The sequence below is a fragment of the Magnolia sinica genome, chromosome 13 (assembly GCF_029962835.1).
Source record: "Magnolia sinica isolate HGM2019 chromosome 13, MsV1, whole genome shotgun sequence".
NCBI lineage: Eukaryota > Viridiplantae > Streptophyta > Magnoliopsida > Magnoliales > Magnoliaceae > Magnolia > Magnolia sinica.
In genome coordinates this window covers 11,080,544-11,103,234 of record NC_080585.1, presented here as the reverse complement: position 1 = coordinate 11,103,234, position 22,691 = coordinate 11,080,544, and the positions used below count along the sequence as shown (strand labels likewise).

General features: G+C 40.4%; 1 protein-coding gene across 1 annotated transcript; it reads left to right on the top strand.

The window, feature by feature from the left end:
• Positions 1-6,980: 6,980 nt before the first annotated feature.
• LOC131222785 (protein HOTHEAD) lies at positions 6,981-21,385 on the top strand. The gene is made up of 7 exons (XM_058217980.1): positions 6,981-7,092; positions 7,172-7,233; positions 12,280-12,622; positions 15,715-16,025; positions 18,650-19,035; positions 20,207-20,775; positions 21,257-21,385. The coding sequence occupies exons 1-7, from the start codon at positions 7,034-7,036 to the stop codon at positions 21,309-21,311; spliced, it is 1,785 nt and encodes a 594-aa protein (XP_058073963.1). The 5' UTR covers positions 6,981-7,033; the 3' UTR covers positions 21,312-21,385.
• Positions 21,386-22,691: the final 1,306 nt, after the last annotated feature.

The window sequence follows — 22,691 nt, the reverse complement described above, 5'->3', positions numbered from 1 at the left end:
AATATATATATAAGATATTGATCCAAAACTTCCGTAACCTCAAAAGGATTTCCAGGTTAAACGTTCAACACATTACTTGATCTTTAGATCTTTTTTATTCATGAAGAGCTCACCAAATGATTAGACCCTCCTGATGGGACCCACATAACTTGGTGATGTCAACACACTAGCGAGGTTGGTGGTGTGTAGTACACCCGCCAATCTCCTTTCGTACGTGGGGGCTTTGATGTAGCACACACGAGTAAGGGATGGCCAGGATAATGCAAGGGCTCCCTGTGTATATGCTTGGCACGTACATGTAACCTGCACCATCGTAGTTGGTCTATAATTAGATTATTTAATCAATTGTTAAAACTTAAATGATCCAGATTCAACGAGCATTAATCAGAGGTCAGGACTATCTAATCAACCCTATTTTGTGTACATGACCAATCTACCGTGGTTTCCACCATTTGGAAGGTTTTGATTATTTAACAAATGTGTGTGTGTGTGTGTTTTTTTTTTTCGAAAATAAGAAAATCGTGTGACATTTGAATTTGGGCCTACGGTACTTTTCGGGGGACCCGAGAGTTGCCTGTGCCCCCAGCGCACAGTAAGTTCGTGGGAGGAAGCTATGTCGGCTCCCAACGCACATTTTTCAATCTCAAAAATGGTACGCTACCTAGTTTTGACCGGAAACGGATTGGCTTCTCCCCTGCCACCAGCCATTGGCTGGTGGTCCGTGCACTGTGGGCCCCACCATGATGTATGTATTTCATCGATGCTACCCATTTATTTTTCTGGATCATTTTATGGTATGAGACCAAAAATGAGGTATATCTCATTGGACCTAATTACTGGCAACAGTGTTAAATGAATGTTGACCATTAAAAACTTTTTGGGGTCATAAAAGTTTTGGATCAAGCGGATATTTGTTTTTTCCCTTCATATGGGTGTAAGACCTAATCAACATATTGGATGTCAAATAAACAGTAAAGTAGGACTTAGGAGCATTTAAATGGTGGATATCCAATCATTATTGTTTTCCTGTTGTCCGGTCCACCTGAGGTTTATATCCCTCTCATTTTTAGGATAAAAAACCTAAAATGATATGTAAAAATGGATGAAGGAAATGGATGAAGTACATACATCATGGTGGGGCCCAAAGAGCACTGAACACCAGCCATGAGGCAGGTGGCAGGGGGAGTAGCCAAATCCGTTTCGGTTATGACCTGCTTAGTACTAGCGCCATTTTTAGCCGGTGCTTGGTGGGCTACAACATGATGTATGTGTTGTCTCTATTCATTTAATCAACTTTTTAAGGTATGAGCTCAAAATTGAGAGAGATCTAAATATTTGCGAACGATATCATAAGAAAAGAAGAAAGTGGTGATTGAACACCCACCGTCACCATATGGAGCTGACATGATGTATTGGTCAAGAGTTTTTTCATTTATGCCTATCTGGGATTTGATTGATAGCAAGCTATTATTGATGACAAGTTGAATCAAATATGCACTTAACCAAGCAACTTTAAAACAAGTATTGTAGGACCATCTTCAAGAGTGATCTGCTGGCCAATCAAATCTGAATAATGTCCAATTTACGTCACAAAAGTCAAGGATGCCCAGCATCAATGGAAGTGGATTGGCTGGTGTACCACACACTAGCGATACAACTGGTGTAGATATGTGTCCAGCGCGGAGGCTCCTCAAGCTCCATTCAAATGAGATCAAAGTTACATGAGCCCCACAATGATGTATTTATCATATCTATACTGTACATCAAATTTTCAAGATCATCTTAGAGCATTAGCCAAAAAATTAACCATATCCAAAGATTAAATGGACCATACTAAAAATAGTAGCCGGGATAATGATTTTCATTGTTAAAAAATTCGTAGGGCCTATAATAACCTTTATTTTTCATCCAATCTGTTTATAAGGTCACAAATACCTATATGAAGAAGAAAAACAAATGTCATGTTGATCCAAAACTTCTGTGACTGCTAAAAGGGTTTCAATGGTACATATTCAGTCCCCCACTGCTTTTTGCAGTGTGGTCCACTTTATCTTTAGATGTCTTATTTTTCTTCTCAAGCCTTATGACGAGCTCGCCAAATGGATGGACAGTTTGGATATAACACATACCTCATGATGAGACCCACAGAACTTACTAACATCAATACACCAACTATATAGCCAGTGTGTGGTACACCAGCCAATCCGCTTCCGCCATCAACATTAAAAATTACTATTATTAACATTAAAAGATCACTATGTGAAATTGAAAAAAAGAAGAAGAAGAAGAAAAAGAAGAAGATGGAATTGCTTAACAGGTTTCATGTTTTACACATGAGCCATTCATGATGGAGCCCACCAGGTGGACCGCTCTGATTAATACATCTCCCTCCCAGTTGTTCTGTATAGAGATGGCTTTAATTACCTTATATTTAAGTTAACATGCTTTGTTGTATACAAGGTAAAAAATGGTAAGTAACAGGTCATGGATTGTATTTAAAAAGCACAAACCATGATAAGATTCTGCACTTACCTAAGGCAAGGGAATCCGGTTATGTGGGATGCTTTCCAGATCAGCTATATACGGTACACGTGGCATGTGCAAAATGATCCCAACTGTTCATTCATCATGAGGCTTCATGAGTAGACCATAGAACAAAATCTCATTGATGACCATGTAGAGAACCTCGTACACAGTGCTACAGATTGGATTTTACTGATCTAGGTACACCTTTTCGATGGAACAGTGAAACACCTTAGCTCTGTCCGGCCCAGCAGCGAAGTCGCTGATCAGTGGTGAAATCCACATCACCTTCAACGGTGGTGAAATGACGTAGTAATATTTGATTGGGCCACTGCGTGCAGATGGTGTTGGAATATTTGGTTAAATTAAATAGACTATAGAAAATCGAGAACTAAAAAAGAAAATAAAATTTTTGAGAAAGAAGAACTTATTGAATTGAGTCGAGGTGTGACTGAGTCACTCGGCTTGAAATCGGATTTGCTCCCCTTGGACAGCGTCCCAAGTGCAACAGGTTTCCAGAGCAATCGACCTCCAGGATACAACGACTATGACCCGGTCCCAGTGGTACACTCATTGTACATGGGCTTGAACCACTTGCAGTTTAATCCGAAAGTGCTGAGTTGACTCAGCAATGAATTTAGTAAAATTCTTAAAACCATAACAGAGAAAGTTTTATAAGAGAGATAATATTTTCGCATATTTGAAATTTAAACAGAAGTCCTTATATAGACTCCGAAGTGGTGCATAAGCACCCTTTACAGAGGGTTAGGTCCGTTGGACTTAAACCCAACAGGTGTGACCAACCGGAAGGGATGCATCTCTATGAATTAAAAAGAAAAGGCGCAAGTACAAGTACACTCTCGCAAATAAAGTCTCGTGACTACTCATACACACACACCCACGCGAGTACACCCACACCGCACCCACACCAGCGCTCGCACCCGCGCCCATGCCCAGCCCAACCCGTCCTGTCCCATCGCGTTGCGTCGCGTCGTGTACGCACACAGACACGGACTCGGACTCGGCTCGGCACGGTACTACCTGGCTCGGCGAGCATGCGCGTGTGGTCAATGACATAGATTATAGTTATTGGCATAGCCCCCTACATGACCAAATTCACATGCCCCCTGAAAGGGGCTCAAACCCTAGGCAAAAAGACTATCTTATATACAAAATAGTTTACTTTGTCAAATCCGATGTGGGACAAAACTCACAACACAAAAGTACCAAAACTTTTCAAATGTGGAGGGAAATCACCGAAAATTTAAAAATTCAAATTTGAATATTATTTTAAAACAAAATATAACAATCCCCCACATGTTTTAAAATAAAACTCTTTCGGATTAAAGTGTAATAGTTGTGCATTGGTGCCGGTGTCACCATATACTTGAACCGACATTAGAATCAGCAAGACAGGTCTAAAGGAATCAGGTGATACCATAGTCTTGAACCTAAATCCTTTTAATGTAGATCGCAAGTACATGCCACTCATACAACTCTTCCTCTGCAAGTGATTCTGCGGTTCGGTACGTTTTGACCATACACCATTATCTAGATTTCATGAGTGCTCTAGAGAATTCGTCTAAATTCTCATATGAAGTAGCCTCCACCTCCACACCCATATAGGTGAATTTCATCAAGTGTATACAACAACTATATACACCACTAAATATATGGCTATGGATTCATTAAGAGTTCTAACAACTCATCCTTCTGTATTGCTGCTCGTACTGTACACCATAGAAGGGGCTTATACAATTTAGTGCAATCGTCTACCTCGTGTCTTATTGTTTACCCATTGAACCAATCTCATGGAATCTCCACTTGTATAGGTTGGGTTGCCGACACTGGCAGCTTATATATTAGGCTTAGCCTCATTCCCTTCGATGTATCATTGACTAACCTTTTAAATAGTCCTTTGGTCAGAGGATCTGTTAGATTCTTTTCTGACTTCACAAAGTCAATAGATATAACTCCATCACGCAACATGTGTTTCACTATGTTGTGTCTGAGTCTAATATGTCTACTCTTTCTATTATATATTTTACTTTTTGCTTTCGCTATAGCTGCTTGACAGTCACAATGAATAGACACGACCGATACAGGTTTTGGCCATAAGGGTATATTAGCTAAGAGATTTCTAAGTCACTCGGCTTTTAATACAGTCTTTTCTAAGGCAATAAACTCGGATTCCATAGTAGACGAGCGATACGTGTCTTCTTGGTAGACTTTCAAGAGACTGCTCCTTCAACCAAAGTGAAGACATATCCACTCGTGAATTTTGTCTCATCTGAATCACTAATCCAGTGAGCATCACTGTATCCTTCTAATACAATAGGAAAACCATAAACTATAGGATATACTCGTGGTCATATGATTAATATTGTTTGTAAATATACAATTCCCTTAAAATTGTATTTTCCTTAAAGTAGAGACCACAAATGAGTGTGGGTGGGAGAATGTGCCTAACTCCTTATCTCGTAACCGAAACCCTTACTTAAATCTCTAAGATCATAGGCCAATTACATGAGTCATTCAAGAGTCTTTTTCCGACCCTAGTAGGTAAGTTTATGACTTTGGCCAATCAAGAACTATTACCTTATTAAATGAGTTGTAATAACTCTAACAATTATAAACATATTACTCTAACCACCTTGAAAAGGTACCACTCAGCTTAAGAAGCTATGACAAGTTAATACATATGGAGCTCACCGCTTCAAAAGATCAACCGCACAAAATAGCCAAAACACCGTGTAGTAAGAAGCACTCTTCTACTCCGTGTCACATATCCAGAACTACACCGCACGTGTGGCCTATTAAATCTTACCACATCATTTCACCACCGATGAAGGTGGCATAGGCTTCACCACCCAATCTGTGTCCAAGTACATGTAGAATCTACCGTCTATCTTCTACTCAAATATGCCACATTGATGATTCAGATGCCCAGACCAATTGGGAGTACGATAGGAATAGGATGCCAGACCACAAATATTTTGTGGGGCCACCATTGTGTGTTCATCTTCCATCTGACCCGTTATTCATGCGTCACAAACTAACCAGGATGAAGCGAAAGTACAAAAATCGGCCTGATCAAAAAATTCAGAACTTCAGAGGATCTAGAAGTAACATGGAGTGTGTGTACTGACATGGGTGAGTACTGACAAGCTAACCCAAAAAAACAAAAAATAAAATAAAAATAAAGGTCATATCTCAACCTGAGGATATAGACGGTAACTTTGCCCTTGAGTTTCAACCATGATTTGGTGAACCAGACCCCACTGTTGATCCCTTTTTCAGCTGAATGTGGACTGCTGATGTATCTCTTCCGTCAACTGCCCATCTCTTTGCAGGCCCATCAAATCAACGGTTTAGATCAGGGAAACATGTTTTCCTGAGACCTTGAGTTTGTACAAGTGGATCTTGTATCTGTGTGACCTAGACCGTTGATTTGATTGGTTCCACGTGTTTACGTAATTCCTTGGAAAAAAAATCCAATGGTGGAAAGTTATAGCCATCAGATATGTTCCTCTTACCTATAGAATATGGAACATTGTTATTTTTTTTCTCCTTAACCGTCCATTTGCAGGCCACCTCTCTATGGGTTAGGATTCATCCATCAGGGGATTTTCGAAGACTACCCCATCCACGTTAGGGGCTTCATGCAAATGATCTGGATCATCCAGCCACAGGCTCCACTTGTATGGCTCGATGATACTATGAAACATCCTCACCATCTAATCCACTTTTTAGTTACAATAGGGTTCTATGGTTCAGTAAATCCAGGCCATTGATATTTGACCCCCCTACCCGTGCTTTAAATTTTAAAATAATAATAATAATAATAATAATCTACTTCATAGGACCATCCCATCCGTTGAATTTGTTACCTAAAAATAGATGGTTACGAAGAAAACTGCAACAATGGTCTTCATTCAACTAGACGAACACCCAAGATTGACGGCTAGGATCTTCCATTATCGGAAAATTTTCTGGGGCCATCCAAACTGGGGCCCATCAAACAAAAGGTCTGGATGATTGACTATGGACCCCACATATACAAAGTTAAAAATCTGGTATACAATGCAACATGCATATTCTCGTATCGAGAATCTCAGAATTCCCCAATTCTTCAGTCTGAATCTCAGCATCTAATACTTTTCTTTTATTTTCGTCTCTTCTCTCTCTCTCTCTCTCCTGGTATGGCCCAGGAAGAACATAAAATGGTAGAGCCGCGTATTTACAGTACACGTGGCAGTTTGATGTTTCAATCGGGTCCATCCACATGGTAGGGCACATCATGGATGGTCCATGCTTTGAAGTCAAACCTATCAAAGAATTACTCCGGTTACTCTTCTTTACTATCGGCATTTAAAGTATACAGTACATCTAGTGAAAATGCAAATGCATGTGGTTGTAGAGAGACTGAAAATGAAGTGGGTCAGTGAGATCAGAGCTCTCCTAATATGTTAATCGGACTAGCACTACTTCCTACTCCAACCGTGCATTCATGGCCTTCATAAATGAATTTCCCGTTGTGGGTTGCGTGCTCTTAAATAGACACAAGCTGTATGTTTCTCCAATCCCCTCTCCTCGTTGTAGCTGTTGTTGTTTTTGGTTTTTACTTCTCCTTCTTTTCTTTGATGAGTCTGGAGATGGCAAAGCTCCTCAAGATCTTCTTCTTTCTCAACATACTCAGATTGTCTCAAGGTTTCTTCTTTGTTCTTTTGATTTGATATGTATATTCTTCTTCTTCTTTTTTCCATTTGGGTACATGGATTCTTGATTTTGTTGTCGTTTTCTTTCTTTCATTGTTGATGTTGTGCATGGGACATGGATTTATGACTTCTACATTCATTGTTAGCATTTGAAATGCACTGTTACTTTCTGCCTTAGCTCTCTCTCTCTCTCTCTCTCTCATTTTCATTTTCATTGCAAGAACTGATTTCATGTCTTCTTTTTTCGTGGTTTTTCACTTTTGGTTTTTTTACATTGTTACATAGGCTTCACCAGCTCTACATGGATTTTTTTTCAATGTAGTTTTAGCTTCTTTTTCTTCTTCTTCTTCTCTCTGTAAAAAAACTGATTTTGTGATTTTTATGTTCCTACCTCAATTTTTCTTGTATGGATGTGTCGGTATGTGATCTTATTTCTATTCATTTCTCACCTTGCCAACAGACAAGTGATAACAAAAAGAAAAGAAATTGGTATTTACACCCAATTTTTTACTCCTTATCATACACCCTATCTTTACTTCTGCTAGTAGAGTACTCTACTTCCGTACACTTCCATCTCCCAAAAAAGTAGACAGAAGTGGTGTATGCTTAAAAATGTGGGGCGTAAACATCATTTCCAATGAAATTGACTCCTCCTTCCATCCATTTGCAGTTCTGCTCATCTTTTTCTCCCTTCTGTTTTTTCTTTGCACTCACCTCTAGCAAGTATCCAAGTGTAACACACGTGCCAGATCCACGCCTCTCATCAGGCGGGGCCCACCTTTAAGATGCATTAGCTGAAACTCAGCCTGGTCTAGTCATGAGTTCAGCTGTAAGTGTTTCAAAAAGAAATGAAGGGTTGAGATAACTCGACCAACGGCCTAGATTCAACACTCATGTGACTTTTTTATACTACCCTTCTGAACGGTAGAGCCAACGTGATGAACGGATCACATCTCATACACGTTTTAGAGGCGAAAAATACTTCTTTTTTTAATAGGAAATATTCAACGGAACTTTCTGAGCACACATGCGTGCAATAAAGCTCATGTACACGCCACACATGTGCCAGCATGACACGTAGGTGTAGGACGCGGATTATATACTGACAAGGTCAGTAGCCAGATCACTACTGAAGTGACGTCACCGAGCTATGTGGACCCACCATGAAGCATATGTTGTATCCATACCGTCCAACCATTTGTAGAGATTGTTTTATGGCATGTGAGATAGATCTAAAGTTCAACTGGATCCACCGTAGAAAAACGTGGGAGCAGTCACACCCACCGTTGAAACATTTATAAGGCCCACCATGATATATTTTTGAGATCCGACTTAGTCATAAGTTAACATAGAAATAGATGAAGTGAAAACAAAAATATCAACTTGATCGGAAACTTCTGTGGCCCATAAGAAGTTTTGAACGGTGGATGTTACTGTCCCCACTGTTTTCTATGGTGGGGTCCACTTGAACTTTAGATCTATCTCATTCTTTTTCTCATGCCATAAAACGATCTCTCCAAGTGGATGGACGGTATAGATACAACACACGCATCATGGTAGGGTCCACAGAGCTTGGTGACGTCACTTCAGTAGCGATCTGGCTACTGACGTTGTCAGTATCTAATCCGCGTCCCTTAGGCCTTAGGTGTAAGACCGTTTTACCAAAAACATATCTGGTCCACCCCGCACGTGGACCCCAATATTAGATACAGATGGATGGATTAGAAAATTTCAGCCAAGTTTTCTACAGCCATACATTTGTTTTGCTAACAGTGGTCCACCTGATCAGTGGATCAACTTGATTCTTGGCCTAAGGGCATCAACATAGTGTTGCATTTTTGACAGGTGTATTGGATCACGGACCTATCTTGCAATGCTCACACATGTTCATGAGTTTTATTGCACACGTGTGTGGGCCTAGCACAGCACTTCTAATATAGTAGTAGCCAAAATCTTGAAATACATCTACTCGAGCACTTTTTCTTTGATGCTATTGCATTAAAATTCATGTTACTCTTATTAGTGGGACCCAAAAACAATCTAAGGAGTTGATATTTTTCTGTTCATTATTTTGGTAGGTGTGAGTTTTGTCGATTTACTTAGAAAAAATGCTCAATTCCATAAATGAGATTTGATACTTCATTAAAAGTAGGAAAAGTCGCGTGGGTATAACAACTCAAATGTCGGTTTTAAAAGTCATATATAGGTATAACAACTCAATTGTCGGTTATTAGATCTTTATTAGTACCACTATTAAACCTAAGTGGTGCACCTAATATAGCAACTAAGATAATGGTTATTAAAGCTTTAGTACTGTATGAGTGGTGCACGTGTGGTAATGTGGCCTTTTAATCCATTTGGTCAACTATAAATTGGGCTAACCTAAAAAATCTGATGTTGGATGACCCAACCAGTGGGACCCATGTGAAGGTTGTATCAGTCTGATTTTTGGAGTGTCTAGGTTTTACGAGAGAGTGATCTTTATTGATGGTTAGGATGGCTATCTAGTTGAAGTTATTTAATACTCAGGTTACTTTTAAGTTATCACAATTGATGCATAGGCACTTGAAATTGTATACATTCAGTTTAAATTCGGGAACCCACAACCACTAAGTCATAGTCCCCAAATCATGTCAATTTAATGATTCTACTCTCTTATTTGTGGACATTTGTTTGTAAAATAAGACAATAAGATATATTTCACTTTTAGCCATCTAATAATCATTCATCAATATTTCACTTTTAGCCATCTAACAATCATTCATCAATCCAATTGTTGGATAATCAAGTAATTGTATTAATGATACATCTAAACTTAAGACTCATAATTTAGATGCTTTAATTTCAATTTCTTATATTCTATGTATGCAATTTTTAAGAAGCTTCCAAAGGCCTTTCATCACTCTTTGCTTATGGGTAGAGGTGGGCATCGAGTCGAGTCGGACTGGATTGGGTCCAACTCGACTCGATCCAATTTTTCAAGAACTTGACCCAAACTCAATCCAATTCGGGACTGAGTTTAGCAGGGCTGACTCGATTCGATCCGAATCCTTGCTAGCCTGACTTGAATTGAGTCCAACTCGGTCTGGAAAACTGAATCGAGTCGGATTGAGTTGAGTCTAGGGAGAGAGAGGGAGATTTAGGAAACCAGGAGAGAAAGAAGGAGAGAAGGAAGGAGAGGAGGGAAATCAGGAGAGAAAGAGGGAGAGAAAGGGAGAGATAGGCGGGTGCGGCGCCTCCTTCGAGTAGAGAACAAAGGGGTTAGGGTTTGTTTGGATTTCGGATCGGATTGGGCCGGATTGACCACGATCCGAACTCGATCCGATGTATGATTGGATATGAGTGGTCCATCCGCACCGATCTAGACCTTCAGTTCGGTTCGGATCGAGTCGGATTCGCCAAATCGAATTGAATTCTCCCTAGCTCTACTTATGGGTAGAGGCTGGATCATCTACAACCATGTAGAATAAACTCATTTTAGCTTACCAAAAATTAAAATAAGCTTACCATAGAATGGAATTTGTGGGCTTGATGTGTAAATGACATCCAACCTGTCCATCATGTGAACCTTTTCATATTCTCTTGTAGCCCAAAAATTTGGATGACCTAAAATTCATGTGGACCACACCTTTAAAATCATGCCTAAAATCTCTAAAATCATGTAGTGTAGCCCATAAGGTTTAGAATTATGTCCATCAATCGCGGTGGTTCACATCTTCTGAAAGGTTCTGATGGCATACACAAAAACATTGGACACGCGGTCTAGAAAGATTTAATGGCAACCATCTCCATCCTAACTATCTCCTCGGTGTGACCCACTGTATTTTGTATGGGCTTGTTTTTTCGTTACAAGGTGAATATGAAGGATCTCACTTCATGTACAAAATTTTCGTTACAGGGAGGGGGATCCCTGTAACGTTCTTACAATAAATTTATTTTACAAACAATAAATATGGACCCACCATGCTATAAATTCATTGAAGTCATCTAGAAATATTAACTAACAATGAAAGCACATAACACCAAAAATAAATCACACCAACCCAACCATCAGGTGGGCCACTACCTAAATTTGGAGGTTCTTGCTTGGTCATATATTATTATCTATGGTGTGGCCCACATGATGGTTGGATTGGCCTGGGGTGTCCAACTTTGATGATGGAGTGACCCTGATGGATAGTTTGGTTGCAATATAAAGACATCTGTGGGCCCACTTGCAGCGCTTATATAATAAGTTTATGGTGAGTTACTTAAGACGGTATTACAGGAAATTACCGAGAGAAGAAAGGTATTTTTCTTCACATAAACGTAAAAGTCCTGGAAAAATAAAATCTATTAAATTCTTAATAGTGGTGTAGACATAACAATCATTAATTTTAATATTTAGTAGACCACCCATCCAAACGGAGGCACACGATGCTAGCTAGGAACATGTGCTTGAAGGCCATTCTCCTACATTAGTTTCGCACCATTTGAAAAATGGTGGGGACTCATGCCTTACATGTGGCACTGACTTACAGCCATCAAGGCTATCCAAATTGTGGGTCCATCGTGGATGGATGTCATCTCTAAAATTACACTGATCAAGCATTCCTAACCGTCCAATCAATGGCTATCAGACCAATATTCCAAATTGGAAGGAAAAGTCATATAGTTAACATTATTTCAGCCATTAGATAATCTGAATTGCCGGACAATTATGTCATGTGTACGGTTGAAGCATAACCACCATTTTAAAACTAGGGCAAAACTAGCATAGGATTCTAACCCGTGCTTGAAATCTGATCACATATTCTGTGAACTGTCAATCTGCATCGCTCATTAGCTGGGTTGCATTGTACAAAAAAACTAGCAGCCTATAACAATTATTTCTAGCCATCCAATTTTTGTTACACTGCTGCTCACCATCCTGATATAAATCTGGCATTTGAGACACATGTGACATACTGGCAATGTTAGTATACAAAATCTAGAAATGGGTGGTGTTGATTTCTTGTACCTGGTCCTTACATATATTTATAACCATGATAAAATGCAGGTGGGGCCCCTAATTTCAACTACCCATTTCTGAAAAAGGCAAGCACTTTCAGAGGAGTTGGTGGATATGATTACATAATAGTAGGAGGTGGAACAGCTGGGTGCCCTCTGGCTGCTACACTCTCACAGCATTACAATGTGTTATTACTGGAGAGAGGGGGATCTCCTTATGGCAATGTAAACATATCCCACATGCAAAACTTCCACATCTCTTTGGCCGATGTAGCTCCTAATTCACCCAACCAAGCCTTCATTTCCACTGATGGTGTCATTAATGCGAGGGCCAGGGTCTTGGGTGGTGGCACTTGTTTAAATGCTGGCTTCTATACCAGAGCTAGCCCAAGGTACTCTCTCTCTCTCTCTCTCTCTCTCTCTCTCTCTCTCTCTCTCTCTCTATATATATATATATATATATCACACACACATATGGTGCTATGAAGTCGAAATCATGAGACCTTTCCATGAGGTCGAGCACTTGATGGTGCCCACCTAAGTTTTGGATATATTGACCTGAAATTTGGTGTGACCCCTCATCTAAACGGAACACATATGATAGATGGGCTGGATGTCTGAACCACGTCCTAAGTGGGTTTTACAAATAATTAGGAAGGTTTCAATGGGTAGCCATCCACTGTCAACTGTTGACTGTGGTATGGCCTGCCTAATTCATGGATTGGCCTGATGTTTAGGCCCATGACTTACCTTGGAATGATGCATCTGATTGATGGTGTGGATTTCTAACACACATTACAGTGAGGCCCATAGAGCTCGACCTCTTGGGAAGTTCCAATGAGGCCAACCTCATACTACATTTTCCTCATATATTTCAGTCGTCCAACTATCTCATTAGTTTCATTGGGTGATTTGCTCAATCATGAAAAACGCTTGCTGAAAAATTCAGACCAATCCATCCATCAGGTGGGCCGCATGTGTACTTTAGACCCGATGGGCGGTTATCCATTGTTTTCTAATATTGTGTGGCCCACACAGTGAGCGAATCTGTGGTGTTGTTCGTAGTGGGCCCTACCATATATGTAGGCTATTATGTGAGAATTTGAGGGTCAGTCAACACTAATGGATGGTGTTAATTCCTGGTTTGATTATTCAACATGGTCTCTTGGGTAGACAACCGACGGTTCCAGATGATTTAATGCAGAGTAACGCAAAGAACAATAATGAAAAACGCTGGCGATTGAGAGTCTTTATGTTGGAATAGGAACTTTCTCAGTTGTAGTTGGCAATTAGGACTCTCAAAATCTTCTTCTTTAATAGGCAATCGTACATCCATTCAAGGCAGGTTTGCAATATTGCGTGGGATATCACGTGATCACAGGTTAGAACTAGGTTGCTGATGGGACAGGAATCCTCTCCAACATCTCTTGTATATGTTATAACCATAACTCCTGAGTTATGTAGAGCCCACCGTTTTGTGCGTGTAAAATCCACTCCGTCGATGGGATGCACCTTCATGCGTTCAAGGTTACATCTGAAATTAAGCTCTGATCCAAATTCAGGTGGGCCACATTGTTCAAAACAATGTAAAATCTTGGCTAAGACCTCTAAATTAATACAGTATGAAATGTTCTAGTCTTGGATCGGTCTATTTTTAGGTATGTCAGTTCATCCTGTCGAGGCACTCTTGATGAACGGGTTGGATATAATGTACACACCATGGTGGGCTCCACACACAAATCTCTTGTTGGTGTCCCCTCCCCATCGTTCCCTATGGTGGGTCCCACCTGAGTTGGGGATCGTGATTAATTTTCCTTTCATTTCCCTCCTTCCTACCATTGTCTTTAGATCCACCGGTCGGATGGTTAGGATTATCCGGTCCATGTGTGTTTTGAACCATTTTCCATTCACATCAGGAATAACTAGATGGACGACCCCGATTGTTGCATCACCCCGCCGCGTGTACTATTGAGAGATATCTTTATCTCCTACTTGTTCCGGTTGTTCCTTATCCACCGTACAGTCTCCCTTCAATGTTAAAGATAAAATTTTTTGCTGATTGTACCGTCTCCATCCATACATTGATCGGACCGCTAGTCATTTTCTTTAAACCGTCCATTTCTCTCAAAGGCATATGCCCTGTTCATTTACTTAACCGGCCTGATTTATGAGCCGGGGCATGTTGACCTTGAGACCCACCCCATGAATGGCCTGGATCCTGCACATGTTCCAAATGTTGGCACGCGTGATGCGTGCGAGGCCCCTTTTCATATCACTGGGGATCCGATCACCATGTTCATTGAGTTCCACTCCCACGTGCCAAAACCCTTTTAAACGGTGGTTAAGCGGTGTGAGTGGGCCCAATCACGGCCATAAGCCGTATATTATGTAACCGGGTTCTCATCATGGTCCCACTCCCTTCGAAAGTAGCTGGTGGTCATGCTCTCTGCTTGACGACTGACCAATAAATGAGAATACCTAGGCAATTTTTCATTAGCCCACGTGAGCCCACGTGCACCCTCATACCACATGCTTTGAATATATATATATATATATATATGACACATGTTTGATCATTTCGCCAGCCTGCTTTTGCTACCTTGCGCATGAGACCAGCCGGTTTGGTACGTCCACCGTGTGTATATTTTGACAGCCACCGTTTTTTTTTTTGTTTCCACTAGCGTGTCCTTTATTTAGGAAATCGGACCTGGTGGAAAAGGTGGGCCCACACCATAAAATAAACTAGGGTGAAAAATAACACAATCTCCTCATTAGATGGCCCACATCAGTACATTGAGTCAGACCACCGGTTGCCATTGATTTTCCTGGTGTAGCCCACTTGATGAAGAAACCACCGTCATTTTCTCCCTAGCTTGTATGTGAAAGATCACTCACAAACGTTACATACATACCAACACTACACAAATTCTTCTGTCGCGGAGCAGATTAGGTGCGGTCCTGACCGATGTGACCCACCTTGATGCATGCAGTGCATATCCACACCTACACACCGGTTATCCATTTTGCCTGCTCATTTTAGGGGAAGAATATCCAAATCTCAAGTATATCCAAATCTCAAGTAGATCATACATAGGAAGCAGTAGTGATGGAATGCCCACCGTTCAAATCTTAGTAGATCCCTCCTTATGTTAATTTGCCATAAAATTTCTTACTCTGGTGGTAGACTTTCAAGAGTTTCAACACCTAGTCAAGGGTTCGAGTAGCCATGGGTGGTGAAATTCCACTTTAAGGCATGAGTGTCTAGGTAAATAAATAAGTAATTAATTATTTTTTTTAAAAAAAGAAAAAAATTAAATATCAGCTTGATCTAATCTACTCTCCTTGTGTCCAAGTATGCTGGCCCACCTTACAAGGTGGTCTAACCACATCATACCATACAATATGGTCTCATAATCCCTTTTCAAAATACTATATTTACAAAACATGTGGATGTTTTAACATTTGGTATGTCATTGGCTTACAGATACGTCCACGAGGTGGGTTGGGACGGCGAGTTGGTGAACCAGTCATACCCATGGGTCGAGAAGCAGGTCGTTCAATGGCCTGCTCTTGTGCCATGGCAACAGGCTTTCAAGGATGGTCTCCTCGATGCTGGGGTCTCACCCTACAATGGATACACATACGACCACTTGTATGGTACAAAGATTGGTGGGACCATATTCGATAAGGATGGATTCCGGCACACTGCTGCCGATCTTTTGGCCTCGGCAAACTCCAACAATCTTAAGGTCTTGATTCATGCCAGCGTGCAGAAGATCGTCTTCGACAAGAGAGGTAAAATCCATATCTACATAGTTTGAAACTGATTAGCCTACAGCCTATTTTGATCAGATTGATGATCCACTGTATCAAGCCATGGGCCACACTAGTAACATACACAGTTGCAACTAACGGAATGGCTAGGTTGAATAATAGACTGTTGTGTCATGGATGATATGCAGGCACCTAGAAATTATACTCAAGGCTTATAACTTAAATTAGCTATCCAAATTATTGTTACTAGTTTAAGTATATCATCATTAAAAAACTATGCTTATTTTGATCATCTAGCTATCAGATTTGTAGACATTCATTGGACGGTTTAAAGGAAAAAATACCCAAACCCCAACAAGTGCCATGAATTAAAGGATACTAATGTTCAACCAATCTAATATTAATACCATGCCTTATGGCAGTGGTTTCGACAATTTAATTGAGTTAATATATGGTGTGTACAATTTATGAATGTATCATATGAGCGTCCAATAGGTGTATCAGACGAGTCATTCTTTTTGGAACTGGGTATTGGCAGTAGTTTTTTTTTTTAATAAACACAACCATACGGCACACACCCACCCCACGTGGGCATCAGATGCCACAATCTCATTATTAAAACAGAGTCTATCTACCACTGAGTCATGGAATCAAAATGTTAGCACTTAAGGAACTACATGTCATTAAGGTCCCATTTAGTTATAAAAAACTTTTTTACTTGAAATTATTTAATCACTTCAAATAATGTTTTTAGCTTTTCTACTTCTTCATAAGCGGCTGAAGAGATGCTTAAGAGAGACGAAAGATTGGCGAAGTTGATAAGTATATTGTTTACTAAACATATTTATCTTTTTAGTAAGTATAAATTAAGACAAGCAATTTGCGACATAAGTAACTTATCTTAAGAAATTTACCATCCAAACGCCCCTAAGATACACAGCGCTAAAATGATAAATGTTAAAATAAATGATTGACAGGATAATGTAAATGGAATTAGAAATGAATGTATTTAGCCGAATTATTTAAACAAAACACCAAAGGTATTAAGACGAAGAAAAGTTAGTTCAGACAATTTCAGTTGGTTTGACCACGTACAATGTAAACTAAATTCACTGCACCACTTTAAAAGAAGGGCCGTTAAAAAAAAATGAAAATGGCTTTCAAACACGCACTTGGAATAGTTGTACGGCAATTTGGACAGTCTAGATCACCCAATCACTGACCCAACTATAGACCATCCAGATCATCCAATCATTGACCCAACTATGGTGGTGGCATAGTTTTAAATTTTTAAAAATAAAATAAAATAAAAAATTCATTCAGAAGGTAATATTATCCATCGGATTTTTCCATCGAAATTTGGACAGCTCACTATTTTAATCTCAGCCATCTATTTGATGTACATTAATAGGATGGTTGAGATTTCTAGTAAATTCCGAGACATGCTACCTGAAAATGCGATCCAGAACAGGATGGGCAAAGCACCCCACGCCCATACGTGGAGGGATGAGTCTCCACCATTTTTAAAAGGTGTGAAATGAATACAAGAGTCTAGCCTTATCATAAATCGGATCATATGGTAGAGAATTGTACCTGAAAATTTTCCTAGATCACAAATCAGCTCATATCCACTCATTAAGTGGGCCACACTTGCGAGAGAATAATGACCGTTGGGGAAGAAAACACCAACGGTCTATCTTCACCGTTGACACGAAACCAACCTAATGGGAGGACCGGCCTTGATTACAGAAAGCTGGCATGGTAACATTGATCCCATCTAGTAGAACGCCCACATCTTATACGTGTAACTAGTCACCACGTGCGCACAGATACTTTATTAAATCTCTCCTTCCAATGCAATTTATCGAAGCATCATTGCCTGGCCAATTGGAAAATGACAATCTGAGACGGACGGGTGGGGAGCAGATTATGTGCAGCCCTGACAGTGGGGCCTACCTTGATGAATGCATTGCATACCCACGCCGTCCATCCATTTTTCCAGCTCAGTTGTACCATACCACAGAAAATAGTGGTGATTTATCATTAAGAACTTCTAGTGGGCTACGGAAATTTTGAATCAAGCTGATATTTGTTTTTTCTCAACGCTGTTACTTTATCAACATTACGGTGGGCCCTAGGAAGTTTTTAACGGTGGGTGTTTAATTACAACTGTCTACTATAGTGTGGTCCACTTGAAATTTGGATCTACCTCATTTTTTGGGATTGTGCACTAAAATGAACTGGAAACACAGATTGACAGCATGGATATACAATACATACACCAAGGTTGGCCCCATACGGTCAGAGCAGCACCGTGTTGGGTGAGACCGTGGCCCACCCAATCCCCTCACTAGAGGGAGAGCGTGGTCATTATCCCATAAACAAAATGAATATTTTAGTCATAATGAGGTTAGCTTACAAGTATTTTAACACTATGTTAATGACCAAACTACCCTTGTCGCGAAGTAAATTTCTGTTTCAATATGTGCCCAAGGGTATGATCCTTCATTAGAAAATTGAATGATCTTTTGAACTGAAATCAACGGTTACATACATATACTCAAACAACAGCCGTTAGATCTTCATCTAGTCATGATTGGATGGTGGGACCCATCACTGTTGTAACATTTGCACTGTGAATGTAGGGAGGAAGCCGAAGGCGATCGGAGTAATTTTCAAGGACGAGTATGGGAAGCTTCACCAAGCATTCATCTCAAGGCGGAAGAAGAGCGAGGTGATACTGACTTCAGGAGCGATAGGGAGCACACACCTACTGATGCTAAGCGGTATCGGGCCCGTATCTGAGCTGAAGAGGATGAACATTGAAGTGGTGTTAGCTAATGAGTTCGTCGGCAAAGGAATGTCTGACAATCCAATGAACACGATCTTCTTGCCCACAAAAGGCCCAGTGCAGCAATCCCTCATCCAGATCGTCGGGATTACGAAGATGGGGTCGTTCATCGAGGCTAGCAGCGGGTTCGGTCAGTCCTCTGATAGCATTCAGTGCAACCATGGGATCATGTCAGCAGAGGTTTGCTCAGTACTCGCTTTTAATCGAACATCTTCATGCATGCATTTTGCCAAGAATAATACTACGTATGGAACTATACTTTAAACTAGGCAGAAACCATCTCCACCTTCCAATCACTCGTGTGTCTATTGATATGGGCCGTTAAATTTACTGATGGCAGTCTTAAATTGAACCAAAATGGATCTTCCCATCTAGGGCTATCTGGGCCGGTCTGGTCCATCAGGCTTTGACACAGGGGAGGACGTGTTGAGGTTGAACACCGTCTTCCTCAAGGGATAATTACTCCGAATCAATGGAGCTTCTCTGGACTCCTCACATGCTTGAATCCACCTGGAGAGATGGAAAATAGAAATAAATTCTAATAAAAATCAAAATAAATTGATTGATTCTCAAAATACGAGTTTACAACCTCTTAAATAGTGACATGAACCTTAGAAATAAATTTTGGAATCAAACTACAACTAAAACTCCCGTAAATTGTGATATATGAGAAATAGTAAACTTAGACCTCATGGTTTTATGCCAAAAATAGTAAGTTTCTTATTTGGCTCAACACGTTATTCTCCTAATTTTTCTAAACACTTTTTATGTTGGACACAACTCCTAAAGCCCAAGAGATGAAGAGTTACAATTAAACTAAAACTTCCTATAAATAGTAAAAACAAAAATAAACTAGAATTTTGACTGTCAATAGGATGTAATCTCACAAATTCGGCGTGGGCAACCCGGCGTATCAGGGTTGGTTGGCTAAAGTAGATTCTCGTATCCAAAATCATATATGGCATGTCTTAAAACTCATTCCGATTTGTGAGATATGCCTATTTTAAGGTTCTGATGGTCCGGATCACTTCTGTCTTGAACCGGGTCTTCTCTGATCCATCTTGGCCATGAAATTGTCCATGACCCGCTCTACATCAGGCTTTCAAGTGTGGCCCACTTAAAGAGTAGGCATTGCATGGTGGGGCACACTTAAGGTCATCCCATTGAAGAGCTCTCTACTCCCTTCAATTTTACTACTAGCCTCTCTTTATAAGTTTATTAGGATCATCAAACTGGTGAATTTTTTGTGCTATGGCCCACTCAAGAGATGGGCCCAATAGATAGGAGTTTCAATGAATGATTTCAATACTGGATGGCCCATTTTTAATAGATTGGTATTTTTGATCACCAGATAGGGCAATTATCAACCATCCCACCAAAGCAGAGGACCCTCGAAGCGGCCCGGGCTTACATGCAAAACAAGCAGGAGCTACCACGTGAGGTGTTCAAGGGTGGGTTCATACTAGAAAAGATTGCGAGACCGCTGTCGACGGGCCACATTAGCCTGATCACCAATAACATCGAAGATAATCCCTCGATCACCTTCAACTACTTCAGCCATCCAGAGGATCTTCGAAGGTGCGTCAATGGCATACAGACGATGGAGAGGATCGCGCAGTCCAAACACTTTAAGGACCTCACCGCCGACGATGAGTACACCATGGAGGTGATCTTGAACATGAGTGTCAAGGCTAACGTGAACCTCATTCCTAAGCACACTAATGATACTGTATCCCTAGAGCAGTTTTGTAAGGACACTGTGATTACCATATGGCATTACCATGGAGGATGCCACGTTGGCAAGGTCGTGGGCCCTGATTATAAGGTTATCGGCGTGAATGCGCTTCGGGTCATTGATGGGTCGACGTTCGCCGACTCGCCGGGAACGAATCCTCAGGCCACTGTTATGATGCTGGGAAGGTAAGGAATACAACCCTTCATGTGATCCCACTTGGTTCCATTTTTCATTGTTTTCTGTTATTTCTTGGCTTGGAAAATCAGACACAAGTGGGCCCATCGATCTAATGGGCCTAAAAATGATATGGGGCATTTTAGGAATAAGTGGTAGACTTGGGTTGATGGCTAGGAGGCATTTTAAGAGTGCTAAGGATAGTTGTAAGGTTGGTAGTGGTGTGATTCTAAGCATCGATCTAATGGGCCCCAAAATGATAGTTGGACTCATATCAGATGAACGTGGACGACTACCTTATTTTTTTCCTCCTCAATCACCTATTTTCTAGGCCATTGATTAAAAGGTTAGAATATTCTGATCTGGATGATTTCCAAGGAGTCCCCTATCCAGTGTGAGACCCATCAGACTAACGGCTTGGATCACTGAACCAGGGTTCAACATGTGCATTCTAACAAAATAGATTTTTTTTTATTTTTTTTTGATGTGCAGGTATATGGGAGTGAAACTGTTGAGAGGGAGATTAGGAAGAGCAGCTGGGGTTTAAAAAGCGCCCACTGGAAGTAGCATTTGTTGTGCAGCAGAATGATATATTTTTCTCTTCCTTTTTATCTAAGAATTATTATTGTTTAATAAATACGTATGTTGTAATGTTAATGGGGCTTATTTTGTTTGATGTTGTTTCTTAATATAATTTAATGGTGGGGATATTTGTCTAATCCATTTATGCTTCTTTATCCACATATCCACGTGTCAATCTGGCATCTTTTCGTGGCATGGGATCCCTACATTTGGTGGACCACCATGCAAGATGATCTGTCTTAATGCTCAAGCCTGCACATTCCAAGGGTGTCAACGGGTCTGTTAAGGTCGGGCCTCCAGCCCTGGTCCATGACAAGCCAAAATAGTTCAATCCATGCCCGAGTGTTTCTTAGATGGGAACCTATTTAAGGCTTGTAGTTGCAACAGCCACAAGGTCGTGTTTACCAGGTGAGAACTGTCAAATTTCTATTATCGTCTTTCTTTCGTACTTTCTTTAAAGAAATATTGTACAAATATATATGGAGATTAGAAACCCTATTTTTGACTATATATAAATATTGTACAATCAATCAATGAGTTGTACAATCACAAATATAATCTTTCTGATTTTCTCTTAATTGACAACTCATTGATTGATTTGACGACAACTCATTAATTGATTTGACAACTCACGCCAACACTCCCCCTCAAGTGAAAGCATCCAAATCTTCAATGCCCAACTTGTTTAGTGAGTTGTAGAAATCCTTGCTTGATACGGCCTTTGTAAGAATATCCGTCAGTTGGTCTTCGGACTTCACGAATGGAAACCGAATTATTTTAGCTTCAAGATTCTCTTTGATAAAGTGTCTGTCAACCTCCACGTGTTTGGTACGATCATGCTGGATCGGATTGTGAGCAATGACGATAGCTGCCTTGTTATCACAAAAGAGGTCCATCTCGGATGTAGGAGCAAACCCAATTTCAGTTAGAAGTCTTTTGAGCCACAGGAGTTAACAAAGTCCTTTAGCTATTCCACGGAACTCTGCTTCAGCACTTGATAATGCTACCACTTTTTGCTTCTTACTTCTCCATGTAACAAGATTCCCTCCAACAAACATGAAGTATCTTGAGGTGGATCTTCTGTCTGTGGTATTCCCCGCCTAATCTGCGTCTGTATAACCATTAACTCTGAGATGTATATTTTTTGAAAACATAAGCCCTTTTTCTGGAGAGGATTTCAAGTATTGTAAAATCCTGATCACCGCCTCCATATGATCTTTACCAGGTTGATGCATGAATTGACTTACTACACTCACTGCGTAGGCAATATCTGGACGAGTATGGGAGAGGTAAATAAGTTTACCAACTAATCTCTGGTACCTTCCTTTGTCCGTTGTCATTTGGT

Coding starts and splice junctions, on each gene's coding strand:
- LOC131222785 (XM_058217980.1), top strand. CDS start 7,034: ATGGCCTTCATAAATGAATTTCCCGTTGTGGGTTGCGTGCTCTTAAAT. Junction 12,623..15,714: donor TATACCAGAGCTAGCCCAAG/GTACTCTCTCTC, acceptor ATTGGCTTACAG/ATACGTCCACGAGGTGGGTT. Junction 19,036..20,206: donor ATGGGATCATGTCAGCAGAG/GTTTGCTCAGTA, acceptor TTTGATCACCAG/ATAGGGCAATTATCAACCAT.